Source organism: Poecilia reticulata, chromosome 1 (genome assembly GCF_904066995.2).
Source record: "Poecilia reticulata chromosome 1, P_reticulata-male-v2, whole genome shotgun sequence".
Classification (NCBI taxonomy): Eukaryota; Metazoa; Chordata; class Actinopteri; order Cyprinodontiformes; family Poeciliidae; genus Poecilia; species Poecilia reticulata.
The window spans coordinates 22,393,886-22,421,116 of record NC_088830.1 but is presented as its reverse complement, the minus strand read 5'-3'; the positions used below and the strand labels follow the sequence as shown (position 1 = coordinate 22,421,116).

General features: G+C 39.4%; 2 protein-coding genes across 3 annotated transcripts; both read left to right on the top strand.

The window, feature by feature from the left end:
• The first annotated feature begins 2,282 nt into the window (after nt 1-2,282).
• Nucleotides 2,283-17,241, top strand: LOC103469104 (uncharacterized). Of its 2 annotated transcripts, XM_017303901.2 has the most exons (6): nt 2,283-8,363; nt 9,037-10,191; nt 10,534-10,851; nt 11,186-11,303; nt 13,500-13,613; nt 16,317-17,241. In XM_017303901.2, the coding sequence occupies exons 1-6, from the start codon at nt 8,285-8,287 to the stop codon at nt 16,486-16,488; spliced, it is 1,956 nt and encodes a 651-aa protein (XP_017159390.1). In that variant the 5' UTR covers nt 2,283-8,284; the 3' UTR covers nt 16,489-17,241. The 2 variants fall into 2 exon arrangements, with proteins under 2 accessions (XP_017159390.1, XP_008414830.1); XM_008416608.3 differs by lacking the exon at nt 13,500-13,613.
• A 53-nt stretch (nt 17,242-17,294) lies between these two features.
• Nucleotides 17,295-25,640, top strand: tyrp1b (tyrosinase-related protein 1b). Its single transcript, XM_008416636.3, has 9 exons — nt 17,295-17,452; nt 18,124-18,482; nt 18,689-18,797; nt 19,488-19,701; nt 21,361-21,565; nt 23,648-23,815; nt 24,090-24,269; nt 25,094-25,240; nt 25,326-25,640. Exons 1-9 carry the CDS (start codon nt 17,439-17,441, stop codon nt 25,529-25,531), a joined length of 1,602 nt encoding a protein of 533 aa, XP_008414858.1. The 5' UTR covers nt 17,295-17,438; the 3' UTR covers nt 25,532-25,640.
• Nucleotides 25,641-27,231: the final 1,591 nt, after the last annotated feature.

Below are 27,231 nucleotides of genomic sequence, written 5' to 3'. Positions count from 1 at the left end.
TGCCTTATATAAGTGTTCCATTTACAAGGAGGAGCAGAAATGTTCAGGGAGGTATTGTGTTTTTTCCCTCCTTTTTTTTTAACATCACAGAAAAAAAAGGAAACTCTGTTGGCAGACTATGGCAGTAGCATCTGAGAGCAGAGTGCCTTCAAGTGTTTGATCAAATGCGACTCTATGTCTTTTTCTCCCTCACACTAAATGAAACACTCAGACCAGTGGAAATAAAGGCAAAGTGAGTGATGACTTAACCAGAAGTGAAGCTCTGCTCTGGCATTAGACAGACATTTATGATGGCGAGCGACCGGGGTGTTTTATTTGCCAGCTCATACGCGCCTGTCATCGTTCGGCGATGGAGCCTGTTCCAAGCATATGGAGCTAATTGGGGGTGGGAGTGGTTTGGGTTTCTGTCTTCATGGCTCTGCTTTGAGCTGCAGATCACAGACTCGGTGCAAAGGCACAAACAAGCAAGGAAATGTGGATTCTCTCTAATTAATTGTACATTTTCTCCACTTGAAGTGAGTATTCTGAGAGATGTGGGCATGTAGAGCCTGCATGTGTTTTCATGTGTGAGGGGAAAATGAGGGGGAAAACAGGGAAAGACTGAATACATTGACTTAACTTTCGTGCCTTATCAACAAGCCACTCTTCATGGCTTTTCCTTTGAAACTGCTGTTTCTAACTAGTGTAGAATAAATTATAGCTCCAAATAGGAATAATAATGAGAGCATACATTATTTCTGTTGTTGGTACTGGTTGATGTTGTTGTTTGTGTCGGCAAGAAGGCTTAGATCTCCTTATACGCAAGGAGAGAAAAAAAAAGGTAACTTCTCTGCATGTTTTATAAGTTTGGGTGATGTTAATGGTGACCCAAAAAGATGTCCTAGATATTTAGGGAACATCCTTTTGAAAAATTCTTGAAGCTACAGACAGAGGAGCAGAGTGAGCGAAGGGAGAGAGAAAATGAGAGAAGTGGGAAACCAGGAGAGGGAATGATTAGATGAAACACCACTTCTGTGTTATGAATGACTAATATCTCTCATTTCACCAAACAAAACCTGCCTTTATTCCCAAATGTTTCACCACTCGCGACGTTTGGCACTTTGAAGAGTGAGGGCTGGATCATATGGAGGAGTGTGCAAATAAACTCATTATTAATATTATTTAAAGCATATATCCTGCTCCCAAACCGTTTTACTGGCTCATCATCTCCCTGTTACCTTCCCACTGGCACTTTCCATCGGTGGAAATCCCTGAAGCCATTTTTGATGCGCTTGTGTCAGTCGACACACAGCTGGTCTCTTAGGTGACTGAGGTTTCAATCCCAACACATTGGCCAAACCACTAAACCATGACTCACCGCTGTTACATTATTTTATTATCGTAGGCTGTACAGTCCAATTGCAGTAACAAAACGGAGATAATATGTCAGAGTCAGAGAATATGTACTTGCAGTGTGCCACAAAGTTGGTTTGCAACAACCTGCTCTACATTTTCTAACCTCTGTATTTATTTATTTATTTATTTACATTTTACCAACACATTTGTTATGACCGGAGGTAATACTAATGTTTTTAAGAGGCCCAGCAAAGCTCCAGACTTTCTGATGGAAAATCTGCAGAGGCAGTTAAAGATTAGGGTGATGGCAAAGAGTCCTTCCAATCTCAAGGACTTGGGGCTCAACACCAAATATAAAAGACCAGTGGAAACATACAAACAGTTGGTTTACATTACAGGAAGGTTTTGATTGTTGTAACGCAAATAAAGAAATTTCCAATTAATATCTAAGAGACAATAAAATAGATATTTTTATATATTTTTTTAAATGTATTTTTTATCTTATCTTTCGAGAGACGCCTGTTTCATTTCCTATCAAAAACGAACTTTTTGTTGAATGATAATAAATTATAACCGGTCATGACTGAGCAATTTTGTGCATACTTGTAAATATTATCATCACAAAGTAATATGTTTTGTTAATTCAATTCAAAAAGTGACATAGAGACACATTTGAAACACGTATTTTGGGTAATTTTGATTATTATGACTTTCAGATAGAGAAAATAAATATTTTTTTCCAGAAAATTTGAATATTAAATAAGACTAAAAAAAGAATTTTAGGAATTGGAAATATACTAGCATGGTAAAAATGTTTGTCCATGTACTGCGGATGATAAGCACAGTAGGAGTAGGGTTACCTCTCGCTTTGGTCTTTCCAAAGTCTTCAATAATTTTGGTGTCTCCCTAAGCACTGACTGCAGCCAGTGCTTAAATTCCTAATAATATATTTGGTTTGCAATTCTAACAAAGGCTTTTACTCTCAAACGTGTAATTTGTACATTATTTACTTATATGCAGTAATATTGTTCTCTGCTCTGCTCTTCTACCTTTCTACAAACTCCAAATGATCTAAACTTTTTTTTCCCTGAGTTTAAGGTAGAGCAGCCCCTTGTAGCAAAACATCAAGCAGCCACAAAACAGAAATCCCCATATTAGTTCTGAGGCACAGAAATATTTTCTTTTCGCAGCATGCCTTTCAAAGTAATGAATTTCAGAGGGAGGATTCTTCTGTGACTGCAACGAGTCTCCGTCTTGTGCTGATGGGGGGCTTCCTCCTCGCACCAAGTAAAGTAAACAACAAAAGATCTGACACATATGCAGAAGACAGATAAAATGTATACACTTGAAATCCTTTCAGGCAAAAAAAAAAATATATAGGGAAGATCAAAATAAAGAGGCACAAAAATATGTGTTGGAAGATACAGATTGACTCTTGATAAAATCCAGGTTCCTGGATTTTACAGACCTGGGACAGAATCATCTGAGACGGGCCCCTACCGAAGGCCCTCTGTAACTAGTAGAACATTATCAAACATCTCTCCTTTCCTCTTGTCCTCTTTCCTGCTTCTCAATGCTCAATGTTTTTATAGATGTCTCAGATTCCCTCCTCCTTAATCAAATCCTAGATGATATCAGTGGCTAAAGGCAGTGGCGAAGGCTAAAAGTCAAAAATCAGAAATGTATCCATCATGTAAAAAAAAAAAAAATCAATAGCACCAATATATTTTAAAGGCCTCAGTTTATCACTCAATTGAAAGTCAATCAATATTTAAATCAACCATATGATTTAATCTATATAAAGACTAATGTTTTATACAGGTACTTTTTATTTCTTCTACAACTGTACATCATGACATAATTTAAACTGCTTCCACGTCAGTGAATCAAGCCCTAATATCTGATTGCTTAGCCTGAGCAGAAACTCGGCGGCACCCCAATCACCTTTTCTACATCAGTATTCTGAGAGGTTTTCATGTCTTGTGCTAAAATAAATGTATGATGTGCTGCTGCACATGACTATTACAATAATCAAGCAAAATTACTCATGTTAAATTAAAAATAATGATTTTCATAATAGTTCTTAATTAAGATAGAGATGTTGTGTGTCACGTGCATCTCCAGTTTTATTGAAATGTTGATATGTAATAAATATGTATTTTGTGATTTTCAAATTAGGATTTTTAGGTACCTGCTGCTGTGAAATCTTAGACTTTAGCACCAAATGTTGTGCCCCAAATCTTTATTAAAGCAGTCTTCTAGTTTCTTAGCAAGCCGAGGCTCTGCGCAGCAATAGCTCTACACTTTGCTTTCTACAGAGGGTTTGGACAATTTCTTAGAAGCAATTGCTTGGTATAGACATGTACTCTTTAAGTTGTAAATGAACATAAGTGCTGAGCTGAATGACATCTTCTCCAGCTATAAAATGTCCTCAAACATTCGTCTTGCGCCGACTGTAATTGCTCAGTATTTGGAATCGTGACCAACGCAGACAGAATGGCTTCACTCACTTCCTCCGCTGCCACAACCATGAAGGACTACAATTCAAAAACTCGGCGTCATTGTTCACAGCTTCTGTTCGCTGATTAATCTTGAGAAATTGAGCTCAATGAGACAAATCCCAGACAGAGCACTGAAGAGAGATAAAAATCAAACGAAACTGGCAACGGTCAAGTTACTATGCAGAGAAGTAGCATTTTATGGACCAGTCACAAACCTAAAGTTGTAGGTAGAGACAGGAAAATGAACAGCTGAAACCTATGGCCCCATTTTGGGTCAAGCCAACAGGATCAACTGCCGTGGTAATCTTCTGAGAAACACGCCTTTAACTTTTGTTTGCTCTCCTGCTTCACTTTAGCACACTCATTACAGCTGTACCTCTCAGCCGTCTTGTCTCATCTGAAGTCTTTTAGGTAAAGGTGGTCATTAACGACTGTACCGTTTCTTAGTTTGCTTTAGATTGCTGTTACTCTTTGAGGCATTTTCACTGCTGCGCCTGGGCAGAGGATTTAATCCTAAACACCACTTATGTGTTTGGGACTGGGGTTTTCTTGACCACAACTTCAGGAAGAATTAGGAAAAAACATTATACAAAGAGTCCAGCTATAACACCTACCTCCAAAGAAAATTAGCTTTGCTTTACATCAAAACGACCTCAAAAAATTGCTGCTAGGGCTATTTCATAAGAAAGAACAGGCTGCCAATCTGTGAGGGTTGCTTTGCTTTCTCCCCCGTGACACTCTCCTCCCAATTTCAGAATAGAGGTGGGTGATCTTGCATTATTGGATAATAAAGGAATTAGAATGTGTTGATGATCTGTCAAAGCAGAAAGTGTGAAACTGATTCTGTGGTCTTAATCAGACCAGCCAGTTTTTATTTCTTCCCCTTTCCTTCAACTAAAACTAAATAGATTTTAAAGGACATGTAACTGCTTACTGCACTATTGGTATTTTATTAATATTTTTATTATTATCCATTGGACTCATCTTCTCAGAAGTGCTAATGAAGACACTTAGCAGCTGATGCAAAAATGAGTGAACACTTTGATGAATGTTTACTTTTTTCCAGAATAGTCTAGTTTGAATGCTTAGCTTGCAACCAACTTGTCTGACTTAGCTAAAGATCAATATTGTATCTGGGGTGTGTATAAACTCACCTAAAGCAGCAACAGTAGCTTCAGCTTGTTTGCTGATGATTTTCGCAATAATTTTGACAGAGTCTTTTCTGTCTAAAATTTGTTTAGAACTGCACTTTGGCGTAAGTGTTACAAACATTTTTAATAGCTATGCTTTCGTATAAGGGAAATTATGATTATGTGATGATTTTGGTGCCATATTGCCCATCCACACTAAGCAGTTGTGACATCACTAACGCAGAGCTTGCTCAGTACAACCAGCACAACCAGTGTGAGTGCATCTGCATAGAGGGTATGTGGAATTTTGTAACTTGTAATGACAAAAAGAAACCACTTTTTACTAAGAAAAACATCTTATGAAAAACCAAACTAAATTCCGTGGGCTGTATTTGGGAGAAGATTAGATAACTGGTGGTATTTTTCTGATGAATCCTTGTTCTGATTATTGGGCAGATCTGGAGGATCATTTGTCTGAAAATATGGCAACAAGTAGCACCTACAATCACACAACTTGTTATAGTCCATGTCTATTCTCATCAAAGGCTGTGGGCCTAATACCAGTCCAGCCAATCTTTATTCACTCCCATGAATAAGGATTGGAATCCAAATATCCTCTAAGAAATTTATTCTAACTATTCAGCCATAATTTATTGACAATATATCCAGCAAGAATGATAAGGAGATTGCACAACCGTCAGAGCATTTACATTTTTGAACAGTAAACATTAAACTCCAATTATTGTCTCAAAAGTTGAAATACTGACCGTCAGAGTAAACAGAATTGATGACCACTGAGTCTTTCCATAAATTTTACATACAAGCTAAAAAAAAGTTTTAAAGCTTCTTACTTTAAAAAAAAAAATTGACAAACAAGTACCGACTCTTCCTGCCTGTAGGTAGAGCACATCAACAGGACAACTCTACCATCACACCTCTTTGCAAGGCTTCTCCTGGTTCCTCCTTCCTAAAATTAGCACAACTCAAACTAGAACTGCCTCACAACAAATGCTGGCCTGAGCATGCAATGGTGCTGTTGCTAGTTAAACTCAGTGGGTCAGGGTGGACGTTAACGTTTACTACACAGCAGCGTCTTCTCGTGGAAAGAAGCATCGGAAATTCCAGCATGTACGTGTGAAATGCAGAGGGCGACTCCTACGGCTTCACAGCAGAGCACGAGGTCCTGCTCCGCTCTCCCCTTTCGCACAACGTAGTCTCGGCAGTTGTCCAGAAAATATGTAATTTTCTTAGGCCAATTACTCAATTATGTTTCAATTTACCTTTTTTCAGTAATCACTTTTATGATTACTACTAATTATGGAACCCACACATCTGCAATTAGTCAATATAAGGTATGCAACTGTGTTAATCTCTTTCTGCAGCCCGGTCACATGCGGTGTCTCAAGTTCCATTGCCTTGTAGCACAAAGCCCAATGTGAAGCACATGTGACTGTATTAACCTTTCTGAGCTACTCTGCGGCAGTCACTGAGGAGGAAAGGAGGAAAAGATTAGAGATCGAAAGTTAGAGACGGCTTCAAAAGCTTTTTTGACAAAATAAAAACTCAGGAAAGAAATTGCTCCATTTCTCATATAATTTGCTGCCCCTCTGAAACTCCAAAGTTTCAGCTCTTGTATGATTTTGTTTTGTCACAGAGAACAGAGACTTTTCATGAGCAGGAGCACGGATTTGGCAGTGAACTGTCAAGTGATTCACGCTGAAGCAGAGATCACAGTGCGGCACCCCATGTGACTTAAAAACCTACACAAAGACCAGAGAGACTCATACTGACATATTCCTCTACAAACACCGAGGATGGGTCTTTATTATTTTTCTAAATTCAAAACATTGAGTGTGCGTGAAGAGATGCCTGGAAGAAAAAAAAACACAAAAAAAATACATAAACTGGTGGGTTGATAAATCTGATCTGGGTTTATAGTTGTGTAAGGCACATTTTTGGCAGGAGAATAAATTGTGCCTCTGGTCAGGATCAACTGATTTCAGGGAAAACACAACAGAATAAATAACTCTCACAAAGGGTGGAATTATTAAGCAGATTACAGAGCGACTATAGCACATGTTGACTCCAAGGGTAGACTGATTTGATGAAGCAAACAGAAGAAAATATCTCCATTTCACTTCATGTCTGCACCTGGAGTAAAAAGGTAAACAATTTTATTAAGCTGTCATATCCCCAGCATTTAATCCATTGTGACAACAGAATTAATAGAAACCTACCGTCTAAGGCTGTTAAGTCTGATTTCCCCGAATGAAGAGATCTAATTGTGCTCAGTACAAAACGCTCTATTCACTTTATCGCTGCTGATGACTTTTGGGATTTAGTGCAACAATAACCGTTTTAACAGAATCCAGCGAAATGTGTCACATTAATAACTAAAATGAATCTGGTGGTTTTGACCAAGAAGATTTCAAAACAGCAAAGAGGTTTAATTGCAAGAGATTTATTGTTAGAAATAAGGCCAAATATATGCATAGCCCTTGCATTCAGATTGGTCTCATTATAAATAATATAAATTAACTGCTGTACAAAATGGTACCAAGTGACTTTCCATTGCCCCCAACTATACAACATTTCTGACAGCGCATACTTTTCTCACAAAGATCCCAATTTATTCAGTACATGCTTCACGTTATGATATAGCCCATCACAAGCAACAGAAGCTTGCACAGGAACATTAAATGCTTCTTTTTACCACAGATAATGCAACACGTTTAGAAGTCCATCCAGTCTCACTAAGGAGTTCTAGTTGCTGTTTCAGGCACAATACTTTGGACGCACATGTGAGTTTAGTGTAAGAGATGAACCTAAAAACACAGATGTGACTCATCCATAAATGTGGGTTGCCTCCTTTCTTTAGAGTTATTTAAACTTTTTCCAGATGTATGGCGGTTTTTTGTCTTTTGCACTCTCTGCTTCTATCTCAGGCCTCGGTAGCCGCTTAACCCTACATTTCACAGCGCTACTATAATTGCTCCTCATAAGTGTGCTGCGTGTGTGACATGTTGCCGATACTTTGCTGCGGCCCTTGTAGGAATCTCAAAGGCATTTGACAGTTCAGTGCTACTTCGTGTAGAGACACTTGGTGCTATGACAGAACTCACTGTGGCAATATTTGACATGGAAATGTCTGTTTTTTTCACCCTCCCTCACATCTTTGTCACCTGTGAATGTTGTAGTCCACCCATACTTTGTGTGGTTTCTACTGGTGAACAGGCTAACACCTAACATTTGGGTATTCCTTTCAACAGCAGGAGGAAGTTGACAATTCTTTGGAAAGACTTGGATGTTTAGTAGTGTATGTTTTTGGACAACATGAGGCACTCCATACTGAAGGGATTCCTGGTGGTTTTGCTAACACAACACAGCACATCTGAAGGTAGGCTGATATTATAAAACATACTCTGATACAATGACCATGTAATTGTAATCTGTGGTGACTGCACAGGGATTCGTAGTCTAAATGAGGGAAAAGGTAAGTGAGATTATGTCTTGTGAAAGGAGGAAATACAAAATTTTCTCAATTAAAGAGAGCACCTACAGAACTGCAGGCCTCCCTTGCCTTAGTTTAGGTTACAGTTTAAGGTTCAGCAATAAGAAAGAGACTCAGCTAAGATGAAAAACCTTAAGGCCAAAACGCTGTGCAAAAAGAACACAAAGTTCCACCTCACAGTATTGGAAAGTATTCTGTGGACTCATGAGACAAAAATGTCTCACGAGTCTTTTGGTGTTGGTACTATATAACCAAAACTTTCAAGGAACTTCATACAGTGAGGCGCATGGTGATAGTGTGATTTTCTGAGGCAGCATTGCTGCGTCACAACAATGAGCGCTTTCTTAAATTATTTTAAAAGCGTATTTTGTATTTTCTCAAGTTACATTTGTTTGATCTGAAACAATCTCTCAGAAGATGCAAAAGGTAAAATTGCAGTTCCACCAATCCATAAATTTGTTCATCATCATTTCATCAATAACTTTATAAATACAGAGCATCGCAAACTATAGATTTTACTTATCCAAAACACATAAAATGCTTGGCTATATATTTTCAGACATGTCTGCCCCCATTCAGTTCCCAACTGAGGCTGCCTACCAAGATGGCCAGACCTTTCTCCAGGAACCAGAAATTGTGCCTTTAGTGTCCACTCCCAGCTTGAAGGACGTTCAGCAGGCAATGCAAGAAGTCTCAGAGCAAGTGAAGGACCGTGGAGCAGAAGAAGTGTTAAAAGAACTGCTTGAGAGGGTGGTAGAGGCAGCTCTGGGTCAGATGGAAGCAGCTGTTCAAGAAAAAGATATGGCTGTGGAGAAGGAAGGGGTAGAAGAAGATGCTCAGGGAGAGAGGGAAGCTGAGGAAGAACCTGAAACATTGGAACCACTCCAAGACGGGACGAATATGACTCTTGAGATAGGAGATAATGGTTTTGAGAAGAGTGAGGTAGAAGCAAGGGTGGATACATTTATAAATGTAGCTGGAGGGGGTAAAGAAGTTGTCAAGGAAGAAGGGGAAAAAGTAGCTGGATCTGTTGAAGAGACGACAGACAGAGCAGCAGTGAGTTTGAAGGTTACCGGTGAGTCATTATTGGAAACTATATTAACTCAAGAGGCGGTGGATGGAGCCTTAGAGGAGACAGAAGGGGATTTAGAGGCTGCGAAGAAGGACAGCGAGGAGCAGGTTGTGTTGATAGTTCTAAAGAATGCAACTGAAAGAGAAACACAGGATGGAGAGGAAACACCAGCTACTGTGGAGGTGGCAGTGGGCGTACAGCCAGAGCAGGAAAAAGAGGAAGAATCTAAAGCTGGCCTTGGAGTGGCTGATGAAGAACAGATAGAGAATAGCAGGAGAAAGGAAGCAGCTCTGCTTGAGATAAGTCACACAGACCACACAGATGGAGGGAAAGCATTACTTCATCCTAATGATCATGTAATACAAATAAAACCCGTCTTTGGAGAACCGATAAAAGAGGAGAGAGCGGCCAGGAGAGAGGAGAACGTGGATGGACTAGAAAAACCTGACGACAATGGCTTAGTGGAGACAGAAAAGGCAGAAGCAGAAGGTACAGATTTAAGGACAGTAACAGTAGAGGCAAAATATGGTGAGGTTGTAATCAAGGAAGGATCAGTGGCCGTGGTGGCTGAAGGAGGTGACAATGCTGGAGAGGAGGAGCAAATTGCTTTGGAGGATTCAGAGGACAATAAAGGGGATCAAGGTGAGATATATGCAGCTGCCATGAAGAAATTTGTAAAAGTGGAATCAAAGCCCAACAAGAAATCCAAAATCTTTATAGACATGTTTTAAACTGACCGAATGTGCTTACTTTAATTTGTATTGCATTTTTTCCATTGATATCTAGAATTTTCAGAATGTAAGCATGAAAACCATTTTAAAATTTTTCCTTCCACTTTATAATGATGAGCTACTTTGTTTTACGCCATCACATAAAAGCTTGGGTATGACCACTTTTACAAGACGCTGTAGTTCCATCCTATTAGCAAAATGTTTGCCTTTTGCGTAATGTTTTGTGTGTCATATTACACATCTTCTCGTTTAGCGGCAATGGTGATCGCTGGTCCACAATCTGAAGAGAGTAAGAAAGACTTCGCAGAAAAGAGACCTGAAAACCAACCCTCTACCCCAAACCCATTATTTGTTGCTGGTACAACTGAAGATAATACTCTCATTGAGGTGAAATCTAACCATCAGAGCAGGACCATCACCTCAAATCCTGGATTTTTGCCACACAACCATGGCAGGATCCAGCCCACACTAGATAAGTTTGAAAACAATGTTTTTGCTGAATATCATCAGGAAGAAGGAGAGAAACCGAATGGAATCAGGGACCCAGTGGAAGTTACACCTGGAAAAACAGGTAATATGGCGGAAAAAAAGTGCAAGCATGCTACACTTACTACGAAGAAATTTGAGGCCCATTCACAATATGGCTCCCATCATAAAAAGAAAAAAAAATCTATATTTAATACATATACTTTTTCACCACCTCCAAGTAGACTAGCTTTACATAAGCTAATAGTGAAAAAAAAGATATTTTTTATAAAACAAGGTAATTTAAAAAAAAATATTAACATAAAAAAAACAGAATTCTAGTTTATCTTTTTGTTTAAAGCAGTATGTTTATTGATTCATTTAATTCAGTTCCTCCTGGTTCTCTTTCCTTGTCTTTTGTTGGTAATATATTTGTTTAGATAAGAATGAGCAAGGCCTCGAGGCATGGAAGACTGGCGCTATTTTTACTGCAGTCTTCTTGGTTTTGGAGACCGTCGTCATCATTATCTACGTCCTCAAATGTCGGAACAAGAAAAGGTAAGCAGTGAAGTTTCTGTGCATTAAGGATTGCAAAAAAGCTTAATAAAAGCCAGAAAAGAAAAAAAAAATCAATGTAAGTGAAACAGAAATTGCTTCAGAGTGAGTGACTTCTGACTGCCACTTCAGATAACTTCAAAAGAGATCCGGGTTCAATGCACTTAAGTCTTAACCCTTCTCATGAAACACTTATGCAAAATTTTAAAATAACTTCTTCTAATCCTTTGTGATGTAAAGGTATTGTGTAAAAAATGCATGTGAAATGTGCCTTCTAATGGAACAAATAGACTGAACTGAGGATAAAAGGCAGAGTTGTGTGTGTGCCAATTTTCTTTTCTTTTATTAGTTAATATTGTTAGAACCAGTGTTCAGTGTCTGCTGAGTCCTCAGTCCCTATAGATACGAACAAAATCTGAATTTACAGTCCAAACTAATGTGCTGTAATTTTTCCCTAATTGGGTTTTTGGTTGCATAAAATGTTACATAAACTTTGAAATACAAATGAAAATACAATAAAAACACAACTCTCATTTTGGCCCAACAGTGCCATGCCTGCCCGAAAACAAAAGAAAATGTAATTAATTTACTAAATAACATGATTTACAAAAACAAAATAAAAAAGAAAATGACCTGGACCGTGTCTCAGAACCAAAAGTTCACTATTAATTTGAAGGACCATAATATGTAAGTGTTTAAAAATCAGTTCATTTTCAGTGCATCCAACATAATACCAGTTCAAAATCAATTTCATTTCATCCATTGTGGCTTGATTACTAGAGCTGCACTTGACAAAATAACTTAAATGTGGAAAAAAAAAATTATTTTAATGAAAAGATTTCATTAAAATAATTTGTAGCATGATGTGGTGGCATTCCACAGTAAATTTCTTAATAAGCACTTCATGATTCAACGTTTACAACTAGATGCAAGGTGCATTCTTTGTTAATTAGCTTTGTAAGGAGCTTAAGGAGCTGAGGCTGGTCTCACTCAGTTGCTTTCGAGATCAACTCAAGTTCTCGTGGAAGTCTGACCAGGGTAAAGTGAAATCAGCATGAATCAGAGACATTTCTGGAAAGGAAGACAACTTTTGGACACAATAGATAACCCCAAACTCTAGCCAAAATATGTCTTGAAGCCTTCCATCTAGTATGATCATTTGGAACAGCCAGATAATACATCCAACAACAACAAAAGCGTGAATCCCCCTCCGATTGCGATTACTTTAACCCTTTCATGCATGAATTAGGATCCTTTGAGACAGGATTTTTTTCAACATTTGTTTTTTTAATTTTCTTAAGGCATTAAAAAAGGTAGGAAAAAAATTGTAAAAAAAAAAACAAATTATTTTTATTTTATTTTTTTAGGTGATCAATTATAATTTTCTCCAAAAACAAAGTTGTTATTTGAAACATACATCAGTAGTATTGTTCTTTAGGGGTTATCTGATGTCACAATTTTTATTTATTTTTTTACCTGCAAGAGTCGTCTACAGTAGAAGGAGGGACTGGCATGCTTTTTTGTCTGTCGGCCATATTGGATTTGACAAAAATAATTTCTTGCATTTGCAGCTAATGGCCAGTAGTTGATAGTGTGTTTTATGAGGCATTGGTGTCCACTTCAGTGGTCTGTGTGCATTAATAACATAAAAATCCACAAGAAGCACAAGAAAATGGCTTCTAGACAGCTGTCCACTGTAGTGACAACTATGCATGAAAAGGTTAGGGATGTGCATGTGACAACTTTAGATTAATTTTTGCAAATTATGTTTATTTTTTGTATAAATAAGTAGAAATAATAATTCTTACATTAGCACTACTACTAAATACATCTAAGCACTCATTTTCTTAAAGCTGAAACTAGCAGTCTGATAGCTAGCTGTCGAACCAACAGGCCCACAATCACAGATGGGACTCACAGCAGTGCTGGTACAGAATTGCCTCTGATGTTGCCCAAGCTGCAGTTAACATTTCAACACTGGCGGATGACGAAATGAGGAGAATGTGCTTTGTGTTGGCTCTGGATCTCCTCTTATGTTCACAAAATGATTTCTTTTTTATCTTTATTAGGATGTTTTTATAGCTTTCCAGCACTTGTCCGAAGGCTTCAGAGCAATGCCTTGTTCATTTGCAAAAGGGCAACAGGAAGCGAATATGACAGTGATAAAGAGACGTTGTTCATGTGCTTCTGTGTGAGCAGCACACCAGCAGCCGTGCAGCGGGCTTGTGAGGAAGCGTGTGTTGAACCAGAGACAGAGATGGGAGGCGACTGCAGTGACGACACTCTGACAGAAGACAACGAGAACTCTCAAGAGTATGTTTACTCACGAAGATGTTTGGGATGGTGGAAAAGATGCGTAAAGTGCATATACGTAGAATGGAAGCACAGTTTATATTTTCTTTCCTTTGTCAGAAAATGTTTGGAAAAGGGCATCGAGTGTATTTTGAATTCTTTAGTGTAAACAATTATTTTTCTCAGTTGATCCTTGGATTGCTATTTAAACGTATCAAGAAGAATGCTATGAATGAAAAATAGATTCAATTTATTACATTTTTATGAGACATGTTATTGTATTCTTCTTATGTTATAACCATATGTTTATACAGAGATGAATCAGATTCGCTCCAAAACGGTTAGTGATATACCTCGGAAAATGGATCAAAATGTGCATAAAAACAAGTGCTACTTTAATATTGTGCACATATGTGAAATCAGGTTGTTGCATCTTTTTTGTTTTCAAATGTCCCCCAAACAAATTGGTACAGGATGTGTGTCATTTAGAACTTTAAAATATGATTTTGAGAGGATTTTTCACCAGCTTTGTGTTATTTTATGATTCATTGCATCATAAAAAAAAGTTTAATTCATTATCAACTAGACCAGCCAAATGTCAGATTTTCAGACCGTCAGCTGACCAAATATCACGCTTTGACCTAAGAACCTGTGGCTCCAAGACAAAACCAGCTGTGTGCTTCTCAGCTGATTACCTCTAGGGAATTTTGTGGCCAGCATGCTCAGGATTCTGCTCTTAGCATCACATAAAAGACTGAAAGTGCGAAACAAAAGAGCTTTACTGGGTAATGGAGGTAGCAGTTTTGGATCAGTAACAGACTGAAGGTGTTGATGGAAAGAAAGTAGAAAATGTGAAATGTTTGGCTAATAAAGTGTAAAAGAAAATGGCAAAATTGAATTTAAATGAATATTGAACAGCAGAGCTATCACAAAACAGGTTCTTGTGAAGTGACATAATCTGAACATTTACAGAAAAGTTGTCATTATAAAATTACTTTACTATAATTAGTGTTCACAAACTGCAGAAGTTACTGCAAAAAGCGTTGTACAAGTTCTATTTTGGGGAAGGGAATGATCTCAGACTGAAAAAGAAATGCTGTTTATATACATGCTATGATGCAAGACAGCATGATGCAAATTAAGCTGTAATACAGAAACAGTAAGAACAAGAGAAGCAGATTTTCCAGAAAGAAAAAACAAAGATTCATATTTTTCTACTCTAAATGCTCAATGTGGAGGGTAGAAAATGTATGCTAAAAGCACAGAAACGCTCTGCTGTAAGGGAAACTCGGTAAAAGGCAATAAAACAAGTTTATATTATTAATGTTAACACCATGCACAACGATTTATTTTAATTTGATGGGCACTGCATAATGTAAACATTTCCGTCTTAATCTAAATGTTAGAGGCAGAAGTGCTGCTCCACCAAAGAGATCGCAACTAGTCAGATGGGTCTTCCGTTGATGTTTAAAAACCAAAATGATTACAGATAACTATTGACATTAAAAGGACAAATTACATTGCTGCTGATCTATTGGAGTATTTGATGTGGTTTTATTATTCTAAAAACCAGATGAAATCTGTACTTTTAAGGTGTCTGTATGGATCAAATTATAAAAAGGAGCAAACAAAGGCAACAGAAAATCTCGACATCATACCTTTTGACAACTATTTAAGAGACATCATAAATTACAATCCACTGCAGTAAAATATTAATGATCAAAGAATGCAAAATGTATCAATATTTCGCTTCTTCCTGTATTCCACCATTACTCTGCATTTTGTATTTAGCATAGACTTGGCAGTCAGAGGTGGGTTTACCTGGAACAACCTTCTCCGACGTTGACTGATGCATAACCCCTCAGGCAGCACAGCTGAATTTACAATCTCATTGCTCCAGAATAGGCAGGTTGCAGCAGTAAGCGTGGCACATGTAAATACATGCAAAGTAGCTGTCCAAGTGGTAAGAAAATAACAACTCACTTATAGTATCTGAACCTCAAAACATTGCTTCATCTAAAACAAATGAAGCACAAGGTCAGGCTTATCATTGAAAAATTACAAAAGACAGTGAGAGCTTTAAACCTTGGAAGTGGTTTAACTGGCAACATTCAGTCAATTTCTGTTTTACTTTGATTCTTCCTTTTTTTGGTGAGGGAGGTGGGGGGGTTGTGCAAAATTTCTGCAAACAATTTCTGAAATTGCACTAGACGTGATGATGTTAAAGAAGTTAAGAGGTGCGTGTTCAAAATACATTCATCCAATTCTGAAACTATTTTGCCTAGGACAGCATCACCTGCAATTAGTCCATAATGTCAAGTTATTTATTTATATCTGGATGTCATTATCTCCCAGTGTGTCTCATTTGAGCTGTGTGTCTCCATCTGCTGTGCAAGCCATTAAATCAACAGCCCTTCCTATGACAATAGCATTTCCTCTCAGCAGGATATTAAACAGCAGTCCAACCGCCTTTATAAGGGGGGAACATATAAAATTTTCTCTGTTAGTTGTTTCTGTCACCCCAACATTTAAAAAAAAAAAAGTCTGTTTTTATCTAAAAAAAAAAAAATCCTGATCTATATCCTATTTTTGTCTTCTAAAAGACACATAATGCACTCACATTCACCTGTTTTTAACCTCAAAGTTCCCTTACCTTTTTTACTTTTTAAAGAAAAGTATTTCCACACAAGTGTTCAATCTCTCCAAACTCTCCTTTTTTGCCAGGATAACCAGACTCGACCCATCTGATGTGGCTTCAGCCTTGGCCATAGAAAGGGAAAAGCAAATAGATGGAGATGTAGTAGGCATGTTGAACTGCTCACCAAGCTCCACAGAGATGCTGCCCAGTCCAGGACCAGGATCAGACTCTTTACAAGACATCAGGACTCCCATATAAGACACCCATTTCTTTTCTTTTGCTTTAACTGAATAAAAACCAAAGAGCCATTTCCTACCCAACTGCTTTCCAAACCCATCATTTGGGTTCAACAAATAAGCCATCATTATATTGATTCCTGGTATTGATAACTGTCATATATCTGTGTGTGCAATAGAAACTAAAGACGTAACAAAAATGTGGGTGAACAAAAAAAACGATGCTTTTATTGGCCAAATGTACCGTTGGGCCCAAGCCTGTTCTTCTGTACATGCAAAAGAATGGTGACTGGCAAAATACCCAGAAAGTAGGCTGATATCTATAATATGTTGCTTTGAATTACATAGAAATGTTTTTAATACTGTAATGCTAAACAATGCTACCAAAACATAGAAGGCATCTCACCCAGATTAAAAAAACCCAACATCTTCACACATTTTGATACTTGGTTGAATTTATATTCTACAATGCATTATTGAGATGATGGATTTTATTGAGTTCAGCCCTTCAGGCTTTCCCTTCGAGGGGATTTTGTACACATGTACTACCAAGAATTTACTCCCAGTCATCTGTCTAACTTAACTCATAAGAAGTCATTGTTTTTACTTTTCTGATAGAAAAAAAAACAAAAACAAAAGGATTTTTGTGTGCACAGCTTCACCAGGAATGTCATCTCACTGCATTTTTCTGCGAGTGATCACACAAAGTGCCATCTTTGGAGCTATGATCACAAGGCATGTGAATAAAAATAAACGTTGAAAAAAAAAAAAAAAAGTATCTCTACTGTTTAGATATCCTCAAGTGTTGTGTGCAGCCTGCTTTGTGGAGCACGGCACTCGTGGATGTGTGTGAGCAGGCTGGCTCCAGCTCTACAAAAGTCCGGTCATGTGTCCAAAGCTATTTAAGATGAATCAGAGAAATGGGCTGATTCTTTGGGGGTAGGGTCACAATTTTGCAAACAGAGGAGCAGCATGCATCATCAGAGGTAGGGGTCCGCTTTATGTTCTCCGCTTTTTTTTTCTAAAGTACTATAATCAACTAAAGATCTTACCTTTTAATAAAATGAATGACCGCTTCAACGCCTTGGCAATCACTATGAGACTACGCTGTATGGAGATTAGAGACTACCAAGGTATAAAGATGTAAACCATCACCATTTTGTTTTCATTGGTAATTTCCTTGAGATCTTATTATCTCCGTTTGCTGCTCCAAAGTCATTAGTCACTCCATTCATTCCTAATCTACAAGCTTCAAAAGACAAGCAAATCCAACTACAAAAAGAAAGAGGGAGGAAATCATCTCTCACGAGCTACTGTTGAAAGCGCTTGAGCTTGTTACGTTGGAAGGCTAATGGGATTGTGAATTATGAATAATGACTTTCACTGCCTGCTGGGGCGTCTATGAAGTTAAGGTTTGATGATTATGTTGAGTCAACTGGCTTCAACAAAAGAATGCATACCCACTTGTGTTGTTGTGGAGCTTATGTGGAGTGTGTGTCAGTTTAGCGTTGAATAGCTTTTTTGTTTTTGCATCAGATGTCATCTGTGATGAAGGTTTTTAAAAGGTACGAAGCATCATAATCTCAGTATTTAAAATGTCTGAAGTAACTTTGTCTTTTCTTTCTAACCTGTTGCAAACTGAATTGGACTGTGTTAGCGTGTGGATTGCGGGTCCACTGGTGGTGACCTTGTGTGCCAGCCTCGCTTGGGCCCAGTTCCCTCGAGAGTGCATCACTCCCGAGGGGCTGCGGAGCGGCCAGTGTTGTCCATCCCCTACGGGCGTAGCGGGGGATGAGTGTGGCTCCAGCACAGGAAGAGGGCAATGTGTGACAATCGCTGCCGATAGTCGTCGCCACGGGCCACAGTACCCGTACGCAGGCCGTGACGACAGGGAGAGGTGGCCTCTGAGATTCTTCAACCGCACCTGCCAGTGCAATGGCAACTTCAGCGGCTACAACTGCGGACGCTGCAAGCACGGTTTGACTGGGCCAAACTGTGATCAGAGGATCTCTGTAGGTAAGAAAATGGATTCTGTTTAGTCTTTAAAATGCAAGACAATGCAGTGTGCCCTGGTACGCCCTTTAGAACTTCACAAGTCAATCACATCCGCTTCTGGGATTAAGAGAGCATCTTATCATCTGCAGATAAAGAATACAAATGGTAAATGTTATTAACATTTACTTTTCTCTCTCTCTCTCTCTGTTCTGCCAACCTGACTCTAGTGAGGAGGAATGTCATGCAGATGAGCACAGCTGAGAAGCAGGCTTTTGTAAATGCCCTAGACCAAGCTAAAAAGACAGTTCATCCTGACCTGGTCATCTGCACAAGAAGGTATGTCATAGTTTTATGACATTAAGAGTTTAGTCGCACGTACAAGATTTCAAAGGAGAAAAAAATATTTGGATTAGCATGAAAGAACAGAAAAGGGAAAAGACTCTCGTGTTGCTGGAAGGCAAACAAGTAATTAGCCGCACCCCCAGATTAGCTCTACAACTATACATTGTCTGCACTTTTACAGACATTTAAATGTGACCCTGTATTCCTAACCAACTTCTGGTTGAAGTGAAATTATAAGAATGCTACCAGCTATATCAATTAGCCTGATGAGCAAATCATCTGTATGGAAAATTCCCTAACAGCCACACATAACCTTTGAAATCTCAGGAACGTATTGTGTTTCATTTTGTAAAAGGACTGCTTGTCACTAAATCAAAAAGTTTGTTCAAGTCCTGGCACATTTAGAGCACACCGACTGTAGTGAGGAAGAATGTGAGGAATAAGTCATATTAACTGATGAGCTAAAGGTAATACAGTCGACAGCTTTAACTAGCATAAATTAAGCTATGGTTTGGCTGAGAAAACAGCAATGAAACTAAAAATAAAAGCGAATAGCTTTTAAAATTTCTTGTGGGTACCAAAATGTCTGTCTCCCTGTGAAAAAGCTTAGACTTGGCTGTAAGGTAGAAATAATCATCTGATGCTTCATGAACTCTAGTGAACTGTGTTCCTGATGTGTCTTAGGTACCAGGAAGTGTTAGGACCCGATGGCAACACCCCGCAGTTTGAGAATGTCACCATTTACAACTATTTTGTTTGGAGCCACTACTACTCTGTCAGTAAGACATACCTTGGACCGGGCCAGGCTAGTTTTGGAGGTGTGGACTTCTCACATGAAGGTCCAGGTTTTGTCACCTGGCATCGATTTCATCTGCTGCAACTGGAGAGAGACATGCAGGTAAGTGGGGGCTTTATATTGATATTGCAGTGTGGCTTGACACACTGATTTTACAAATGGCTGATTTTAGCCATTTGTAAATGATTATCAGAAGAAGTCTTTCTAGGCTCCCCACCAGAAGCAGATTAATTCTAAAGATTACGATACAAGTGGTATACCAGCTAGCATGCTGTAATATGCTAGCTGCTGTACACCAGCTAGCATGTTCTACTATGCTAGCTGGTATATAATGCTAGATGTAAATAGTATGTTACAAAAACATCTGCTTCCCTGTGTATACCAAAAGAAGGCAGACATTTAACTTGACAAGGAATCCCCCACAACCCGCCCCCAAATAAAGGGTTAAGGTGATATATATATATATACATATATATATATATATACGCATTAGTATTAATTAGAGATGTGCCGATCAGGTTTTTTCCTGCCGATTCCGATCACCCATGAGGGCCGATCACCGATACCGATCACATAATTATTATTTTTTTAATCATAAGCACTACCGGTTACATTATGTGGAAAAAGGAACCATGAATTCACCTTAATTTAGACAAAAACTTGTTTTTAATAACTTTTTCCAAGAAAAAAACAAAACAGGCATTCTGCAAATTGTACTGCTATCAGTAATATTATCTTTAACAGACTGAAAACATATGACGGATCTGAAGAGGCTAAATAATGCAAAGAGTCAAAATAAAACCTCTCAACATTGCCAAAAAATTCAAGTATAAAACTTAACATTCAAAGGCAAATACAGGATCCATTACAATAAACAATCCTGAGTTACTGAATGAAAACTTCCTTATAGCATGGCGGCTAGCTGATTACTGCTAGTTCTGATTGGCTGTTTCTGACTGAGCGGAGAAATTATGCAGAACAGGGAGATTGATTATTTTTTCAGAGATTATCTGTCTCATGTTAGGATAGCGAAAGTTTTAATACGCATGTAATTTTTATTTTTTTTAGGTTAGATGCTGCAGCTTTAAGCAGAGGTTCGGTGTGAGAGTCACTACCAGGTGGAGCAGAAGCGGCGCTCCGTCTGTGAAATATTACTAAGTGTAGCGCATAGCAGCGGTTCAACAGCGAGATCAGAACCACATTGCAGCTCGAAGACTTAACTAATTTTGCGGGTTATTTGTTTAACTTTCTGAGCGTCATGCTAATAACCCGGGTGAGTGTTTGTAGCTGTGCGCTGCTTTACCTGCTGTATGATCCTCCATACGTCTTTTGTACTGCAGTGAGCCTCGATGTAGCCAAACTCCGTCAAGTATGTCATTGTTTTTATGCCACATTAGATTCGTCGGGTTGATGCATTTTGACCTCCTTCACCCCACATGCTTCAATTTTCCGCCACAACACGCGAACGTCCTCATTCACTCAGTGCGTTATAGTTCTACACCGTATCACGTAGGATTTGTTGCTGCGCGTTTGCGCAGAGTGAAGGAAAGAGGAGACCAGCTGCACAGACAGGCTGAGAAATGAGAAGCAGGTGATCGGTTTGTGTGATCGGTAACAAGAGACCGTGATCGGCGATCACCGATCATACACTTTTTCACGGAAATCGGCCGATAAGGATCGGTGGCCGATCGATCGGCACACCTCTAATATTAATCATTTAATCCACCCATGCATAATTTTGCCCTCATGTCAACTGAACAGGATATGCTGGGTGATTCCACCTTTGCTCTGCCATACTGGAACTTTGCCATCGGCGGCAGCGAATGTGACATCTGCACCGATGAGCTGCTGGGAGCGAGGAGTGCCTTCGACATGAACTCCATCAGCCCCAACTCCGTGTTCTCTCAGTGGAGAGTCGTCTGCGAGAGCGTGGAGGACTACGACGTGCTGGGCACCGTCTGCAACAGTAAAAAGCCAGTTACACCGCACAGACACTCGCCTTTGCCGCTCGCCTCGCCGTGAAGGCGAGCGGTGCTGCTGATGTACAACATCGTCTCAGCTGCATCCAAAAAAAGAGGGCAAAAAGCTTGTAAAGAGAGCATGTAGAACATAAGCTGCTATAAATAATACCTCACAGCTGTTGTGCTAAATTCAATACTGCTGGCTATTAACAGTTTGTTTGAAACTACTCTGGTTGTCAGTGTTTGCCTTCTGGGCTGCACTAGAGCACACAGAGTTTGAAATATTCCCCCACTAGAGGACAATGGCGCTTCCTGAAATGTTCATGTTTTCCACAATAGGTCACGCGACTGAGGACGGAATAAAAGACTTTTGTGACTTAAAGCTGCATGAGCTGCTAAAAGTGACTGATTGTATTGGGATCAGCTCTCGTTCCAGGAGATTAGTCACGTTCTTTGCTTTTTTTAAAAGTTTTCTTTTTGTATGGAATTGAGTCACATCTCATTTTGTCAAAACACATAAGGGGGCGGAGGGTGACTGAAGTAGGTAAAAATACAAGTGATCGACGTACGAGTGTTCATTCTTTTCCATGGAGAGTCTTGACAGGTCGGGTAATTCCCGCACTAACAAGCAACTGCTCCTTAAATGGGTTGGGGGAGGAGGGTGGCAATGGGGGTTGCCTCATTTGTGCATCTGCTTGTTGAAGACAGGAATCTAGCAAGTCTACAGTTCCTTTGATCTCAGGGAATAATCTTCAAACACACATAACCCATTTATGTAGCCCCCCTGCTCGCATGTAGGAGAGAAAAGAAAGGCGCAGATCACGAGTGCAGGAGAGAGAAGAAAGAAGAAAACTTCAGTTCTAAAGCCCCCACACACTACCGTTGAGTCCGATTGAAATAAATTTATCTGCCATCCTGTCATGTCTAAGACTGATCTGACTGCTACAATGTACCACATGGAAGTAGACGGTAAATGACATCCAGCTGTGCTCCTAAGTTTACACACGCTGGTAGAATATTAGATTTGCCATTTTTCAGAGTTCATACAGAAACTTTTGGACCAGTCACGTTGAGCTTTCAGGTGAAACTGTTCAATGTTAAACAATTGTGTTTGGTCTTTCTGAAATTTCGACTACAACTGACCAAGTGATCTGGATCATAACCTTGAATTTATTCCATTATGATCTACTTACAAGTTAACACACACAAGTTTAAACACACCCCTCACCTGTTTTGTTTGATTAGATTGGTGCAGGTAATAAATAAATAAAAGTCATTAAGTTTTTGGGTTCCCTATAGATCACCTGGTGTTGTATTGCCATTGTTGATTTCAAGTATTAGGAAAAGTAAAGCGGCTGTTAAGGAAACGGGGAAAAAAAAGTTTATTTTGGAATGCCAAATGCTTTTCCAGAAGAAAGCCTTCACTGTGACAAAAAGACCAGTGAGCTTCACAACCTGTGGTGTAAAGTAATTTTGAGTTATGAGAACAAAAATCATCATGGCCATAGTCCCGATAGCAGCAACAGTGAAACAGAGGTGGATCTCTAATGTTTCAGGAATGTGAAACTAAGAGAAATGGAACAAATCTGGAACATTTCAACATGACAGTAATGCAAAAACACAATGTCTGATCAAAACAAATTGAAGGAATCTCAATCTGCTGACAATGCAATCATTGAACTACTTTGATATTTCAAAAAACTGAGCCAAAGAATTCGCAAGAACTTGTGGATTTTGCCAAGAACACTGGGAAGGTATGGCATCTGAAAAAATAAACTGCTTTATCCACAGCTGCAACAGAGATGCTTCCGTCTACGTCCCTTAGATGCAGGTGACTTTGGTAGTTTCTGTTCTTATAAATTACAAAACAGAAATAGCTTGACGATAAATATCTTCCCCCAGCCACTAAACTTCATTGAAAGAAATCTTCTTGTATGACAATTCGTGAACTAACCCAAAAATATCCACAAAAGCAGAAATTCTGCCAGAGCATAAAAATTTAAAGGCCCAACTGTATAACTGGAACTTATTTTTGCTTGATTCAAGCAACCTTGACTCTGTCCTTGTGCGTTATCCTTATCCTCAAGGTACTGAGAGCAGTCCAATCAGGAGGAACCCAGCAGGCAACGTGGCACGACCCATGGTGCAGAGGTTGCCGGAGCCCCAGGATGTGCTGGACTGTCTGGAGCTTAACACTTTCGACACTCCACCTTACTACTCCACCTCTTCTGAGAGCTTCAGGAACAGCATTGAAGGTATCTGGCCATCGGCTATTATTCACAGCTAAAGCAGCGTTGCCATTACCTCATCCATAGAAAGGGAAAACTGCAGTTCAGTTGCACAGGAAAAGAAGCTGAAGTTTGCGTGTGAAAATATCGAGATGAAAACTCAAGCCAGAAACTCTCTCTCCTGCAATCCTCCACCCACATGCACATATGGTTAGCTCCAAGACAGCATTTGCTGTTCCTAATTTTGGTAAATCAGTGATTTCATTTCTTTTCTCTCTTTTGTTGTTCTGTTTTTAACTAGGCTACAGTGCCCCCCAGGGGATGTACGACCCCGTCATCCGCAGCCTCCACAATCTAGCTCACCTCTTCCTCAACGGGACGGGTGGGCAGACTCATCTGTCTCCTAATGATCCCATCTTTGTCTTGCTGCACACTTTCACCGATGCGGTGTTCGACGAGTGGCTCCGCAGGCACCAGCCAGGTACGCTCAGAGTCCAGCCTCATAAGCTTGCAATTTCTTGGAAAAGTGTTCAGACTTCTTAAATATTTTTCCCTTCTCACAAATATGATGTTCAGTCTATCTTCCTGGGTTGTTATGTGCTATTCTAACATGAAACAAGAGAATAATTGTCAAGTAAAAGAAAAAAAAAAAAACGCCTGGGTTTCAAAATCGTTCACGATTAGAAAAAATGGTTCACATTTATATTCAGCACTCTATTCTGATATCCAGTGCATTTAAGTGCCTACAGAAGTCACCTACTTGATCAACTGAGTTTTGTATTTTTGTCTCAGCACAAATGCAGCTGCTCTGTGAGTGCGTTAGAGGTTTGTCACAGAAAATATTCCAAGCTTTAGACACAGAGCATCATCAGAAAATCAAGAGTCTTGCACAATTGGAAACCTACCAAGGCATGGCTGTCCACCTAATCCGACAAGCTGGTCAAGCAGAGAAATAATCAAAGAAGGAGATTTGATTACAATGGTAACTCTGGATGAGCTGCAGAGATTCACATCTCATGCACTGAAATTTGGTGACAGGAAAACTCTTACTCATTCACGCCACAGATGTGACCTTTTTAGGAAAAAGAGTAGCAAGAAGAAAATGATGCAAACTCCAGCTGAAAGTGAGTCTCTGTGTTGTTCTGAGATGAACTGGCTGGTTGGACTGGTTGTCCAGGATATACACCGTTGCTGTAATGTGACAAATGTGCCAAAGTTCAAACTATATGTGTACATTTGCAAAGCACAGTAAATTCAGCTGTGGCAAAAGAAAGACGTGTAACAGCTGTGACCATCTGCCGGTAGGTGAAATAGTTTATCCAGAAGAAAACGCCCCGATTGGACACAACCGCAGGTTCAACATGGTGCCTTTTTGGCCTCCTGTCACCAATGCCGAGATGTTTGTCCCTGCCCCTGAAAACCTGGGATACTCGTATGAGGTCCAGTGGCCAGGTGAGCAGCACATTCACACTCATCCATTAACATTTTTGCTCCCAATGACCCAGTTTCACCTCACCTGCATTCCTTTCCTACGCAGCTCGTCCCCTCACCCTGTCTGAGATCATCACGGTGGCCATTGTTGTGGCGGTGGTGGTTGTCGCTGCTGTGGGCGGGGTCATCGCCTGTGCTGTGCGTGCTCGCTCCCACAGCTCGGCCGAGGTCCTGGAGCCACTGCTGGCAGAGACCTACAGGCGTTACTCAGAGGAGGACAGGAGGCTGGACAAGCCCCAGTCTGTTGTCTGAGTCGACTTCTGTCTGAAGAGGGCCTGGCGACTTCACACATTTCTTCTGACTTTTTTTATTTTATTTACCAATCTCTTCTAATAAAGCGGAGGTGGTTTTATACCCAGAACCTGTGCTTTCTTTGCGTCATCTACTACTAAATTGCACATATCTACATTACTGATGCACATTTGATAATTTAGAAACAATGTCACTTTCACCCCTTTTGCTCAATGTTAATCTCATATTCGACTCACACTCTGCCAGTTTATCTTAAGGTTTAATGGATCACACCATAAAGGCTGCTCCGATGTTTGCGTCCCCCATTTCTGTCATTCTGTTGTTTACCCATCCTTGTCATTAAGTAAACAGGCAGGGCTGTGTGAACAGACCGCAGACTGATCTTAAGACAGCCCTTTTGCTGCACGTGCAAATTTATTTGTCTAAAGCCTGGGGCCATCTGGCAAATCGCACCACTTAATGTTAATCGTCCACCTAAAGAATGGTTAATTCAGAGAGAGATGCAACGTCTTGATAACAGAACACACGTCGCCCTCATGTGGATAGGAAGCATTACTGCAATAGCTCACATTTGTCTAGATTTTCAAGGTGTGAAGGCTAAATTAGGGCAAATGAGCTTGTACAAGATCTTGTGCACTCTTTCTGCAGTGAGAGAAAACTGCTGAACATAATTCAACCAAACTATATTTTATATTTGAATCACCCAAATTGCATAGTTTGAAAAAGAAAAATAATAAGAAAACCTCATATTTAAGAGTGCTGCATTTCAACTTTGTCCAGTTTTTGGTAAGTCATAACCAGATTTTCAGTTCATTTTAAAAGAATTCTGCACTACATTGTAGGCACTAGATTCAACTAAAGAATGAGCGGCCCTCCTTCTCCCGCGCCGTGACCTCTCCGTTTGCCAGTAAAAGCCAACTGTTACGTCAGATTATCTGAAAATACAATAGCCTCGCAAGACATTGAGCAGCTCCAAACAAACGTGTACAGCCCACAGAATTTCTATTCCCATGTGGCGTTTTTTTAGAAGCCTAAAAGCCTGAGCACAGACTTTATGAACCCCTTAAGAGATGTCTCACAGTGTAACGGTGGTGAAGAGGCATTTTTTTATAACATATTTTATATTGTTGCATTTAACAGACAGGAGAACATAAAAATAATTGGAGTAAAGTAAAACTGTAAACGGGTTTTTCAGCACTTCTTTGCTTCACAAATGTTTTGTCACACTATATTGACAAAATCCGATGTACAGCTATGCAATTTTATAAAATAAACCATCAAAGTATTCAACAATTTTGAAGTAAAAAAACGTTATGCATTGTTTTCATGCTGCTATACAACTAAAAATCTAAAATGTGCAGTATGAATTATGATTTAGGGCCTCAGTCAATACATCAGCTTTTACTACCATTAAGGCAGGTCTTTTAGGATACGTTTCTTCTAGGGCTACACGTGTAGAAGTTTAAGTCATGCAAGACAGGTAAAGTGTTGTCAAGTTGGATGAAAAGCATCTGTGAACATCTATTTTCAAGTCATGCAACAGATTCTCACAGGACCAGTCTACCTGATGAAAATGCTTCGATCCAGGCTGGCTATGTTCAGGGTCTTTCTCTGAATGGAATCTGAACCTTCACCCCAATTCAGTCTTCTGCCTCTTTCACATTTGTTCTTCTGGGATTGCCCTGCATTTAGCTGCATCT

Excerpts from the sequence above, each read along its gene's own strand:
- tyrp1b (XM_008416636.3), top strand. Across the intron at positions 24,270-25,093 it reads GCTCCGCAGGCACCAGCCAG|GTGAAATAGTTTATCCAGAA; the intron begins GTACGCTCAGAG and ends ATCTGCCGGTAG. Across the intron at positions 25,241-25,325 it reads GTATGAGGTCCAGTGGCCAG|CTCGTCCCCTCACCCTGTCT; the intron begins GTGAGCAGCACA and ends TTTCCTACGCAG.
- LOC103469104 (XM_017303901.2), top strand. The coding sequence starts at position 8,285 with ATGTTTTTGGACAACATGAGGCACTCCATACTGAAGGGATTCCTGGTG. Across the intron at positions 8,364-9,036 it reads ACAACACAGCACATCTGAAG|ACATGTCTGCCCCCATTCAG; the intron begins GTAGGCTGATAT and ends ATATATTTTCAG. Across the intron at positions 13,614-16,316 it reads GACAACGAGAACTCTCAAGA|GATAACCAGACTCGACCCAT; the intron begins GTATGTTTACTC and ends CTTTTTTGCCAG.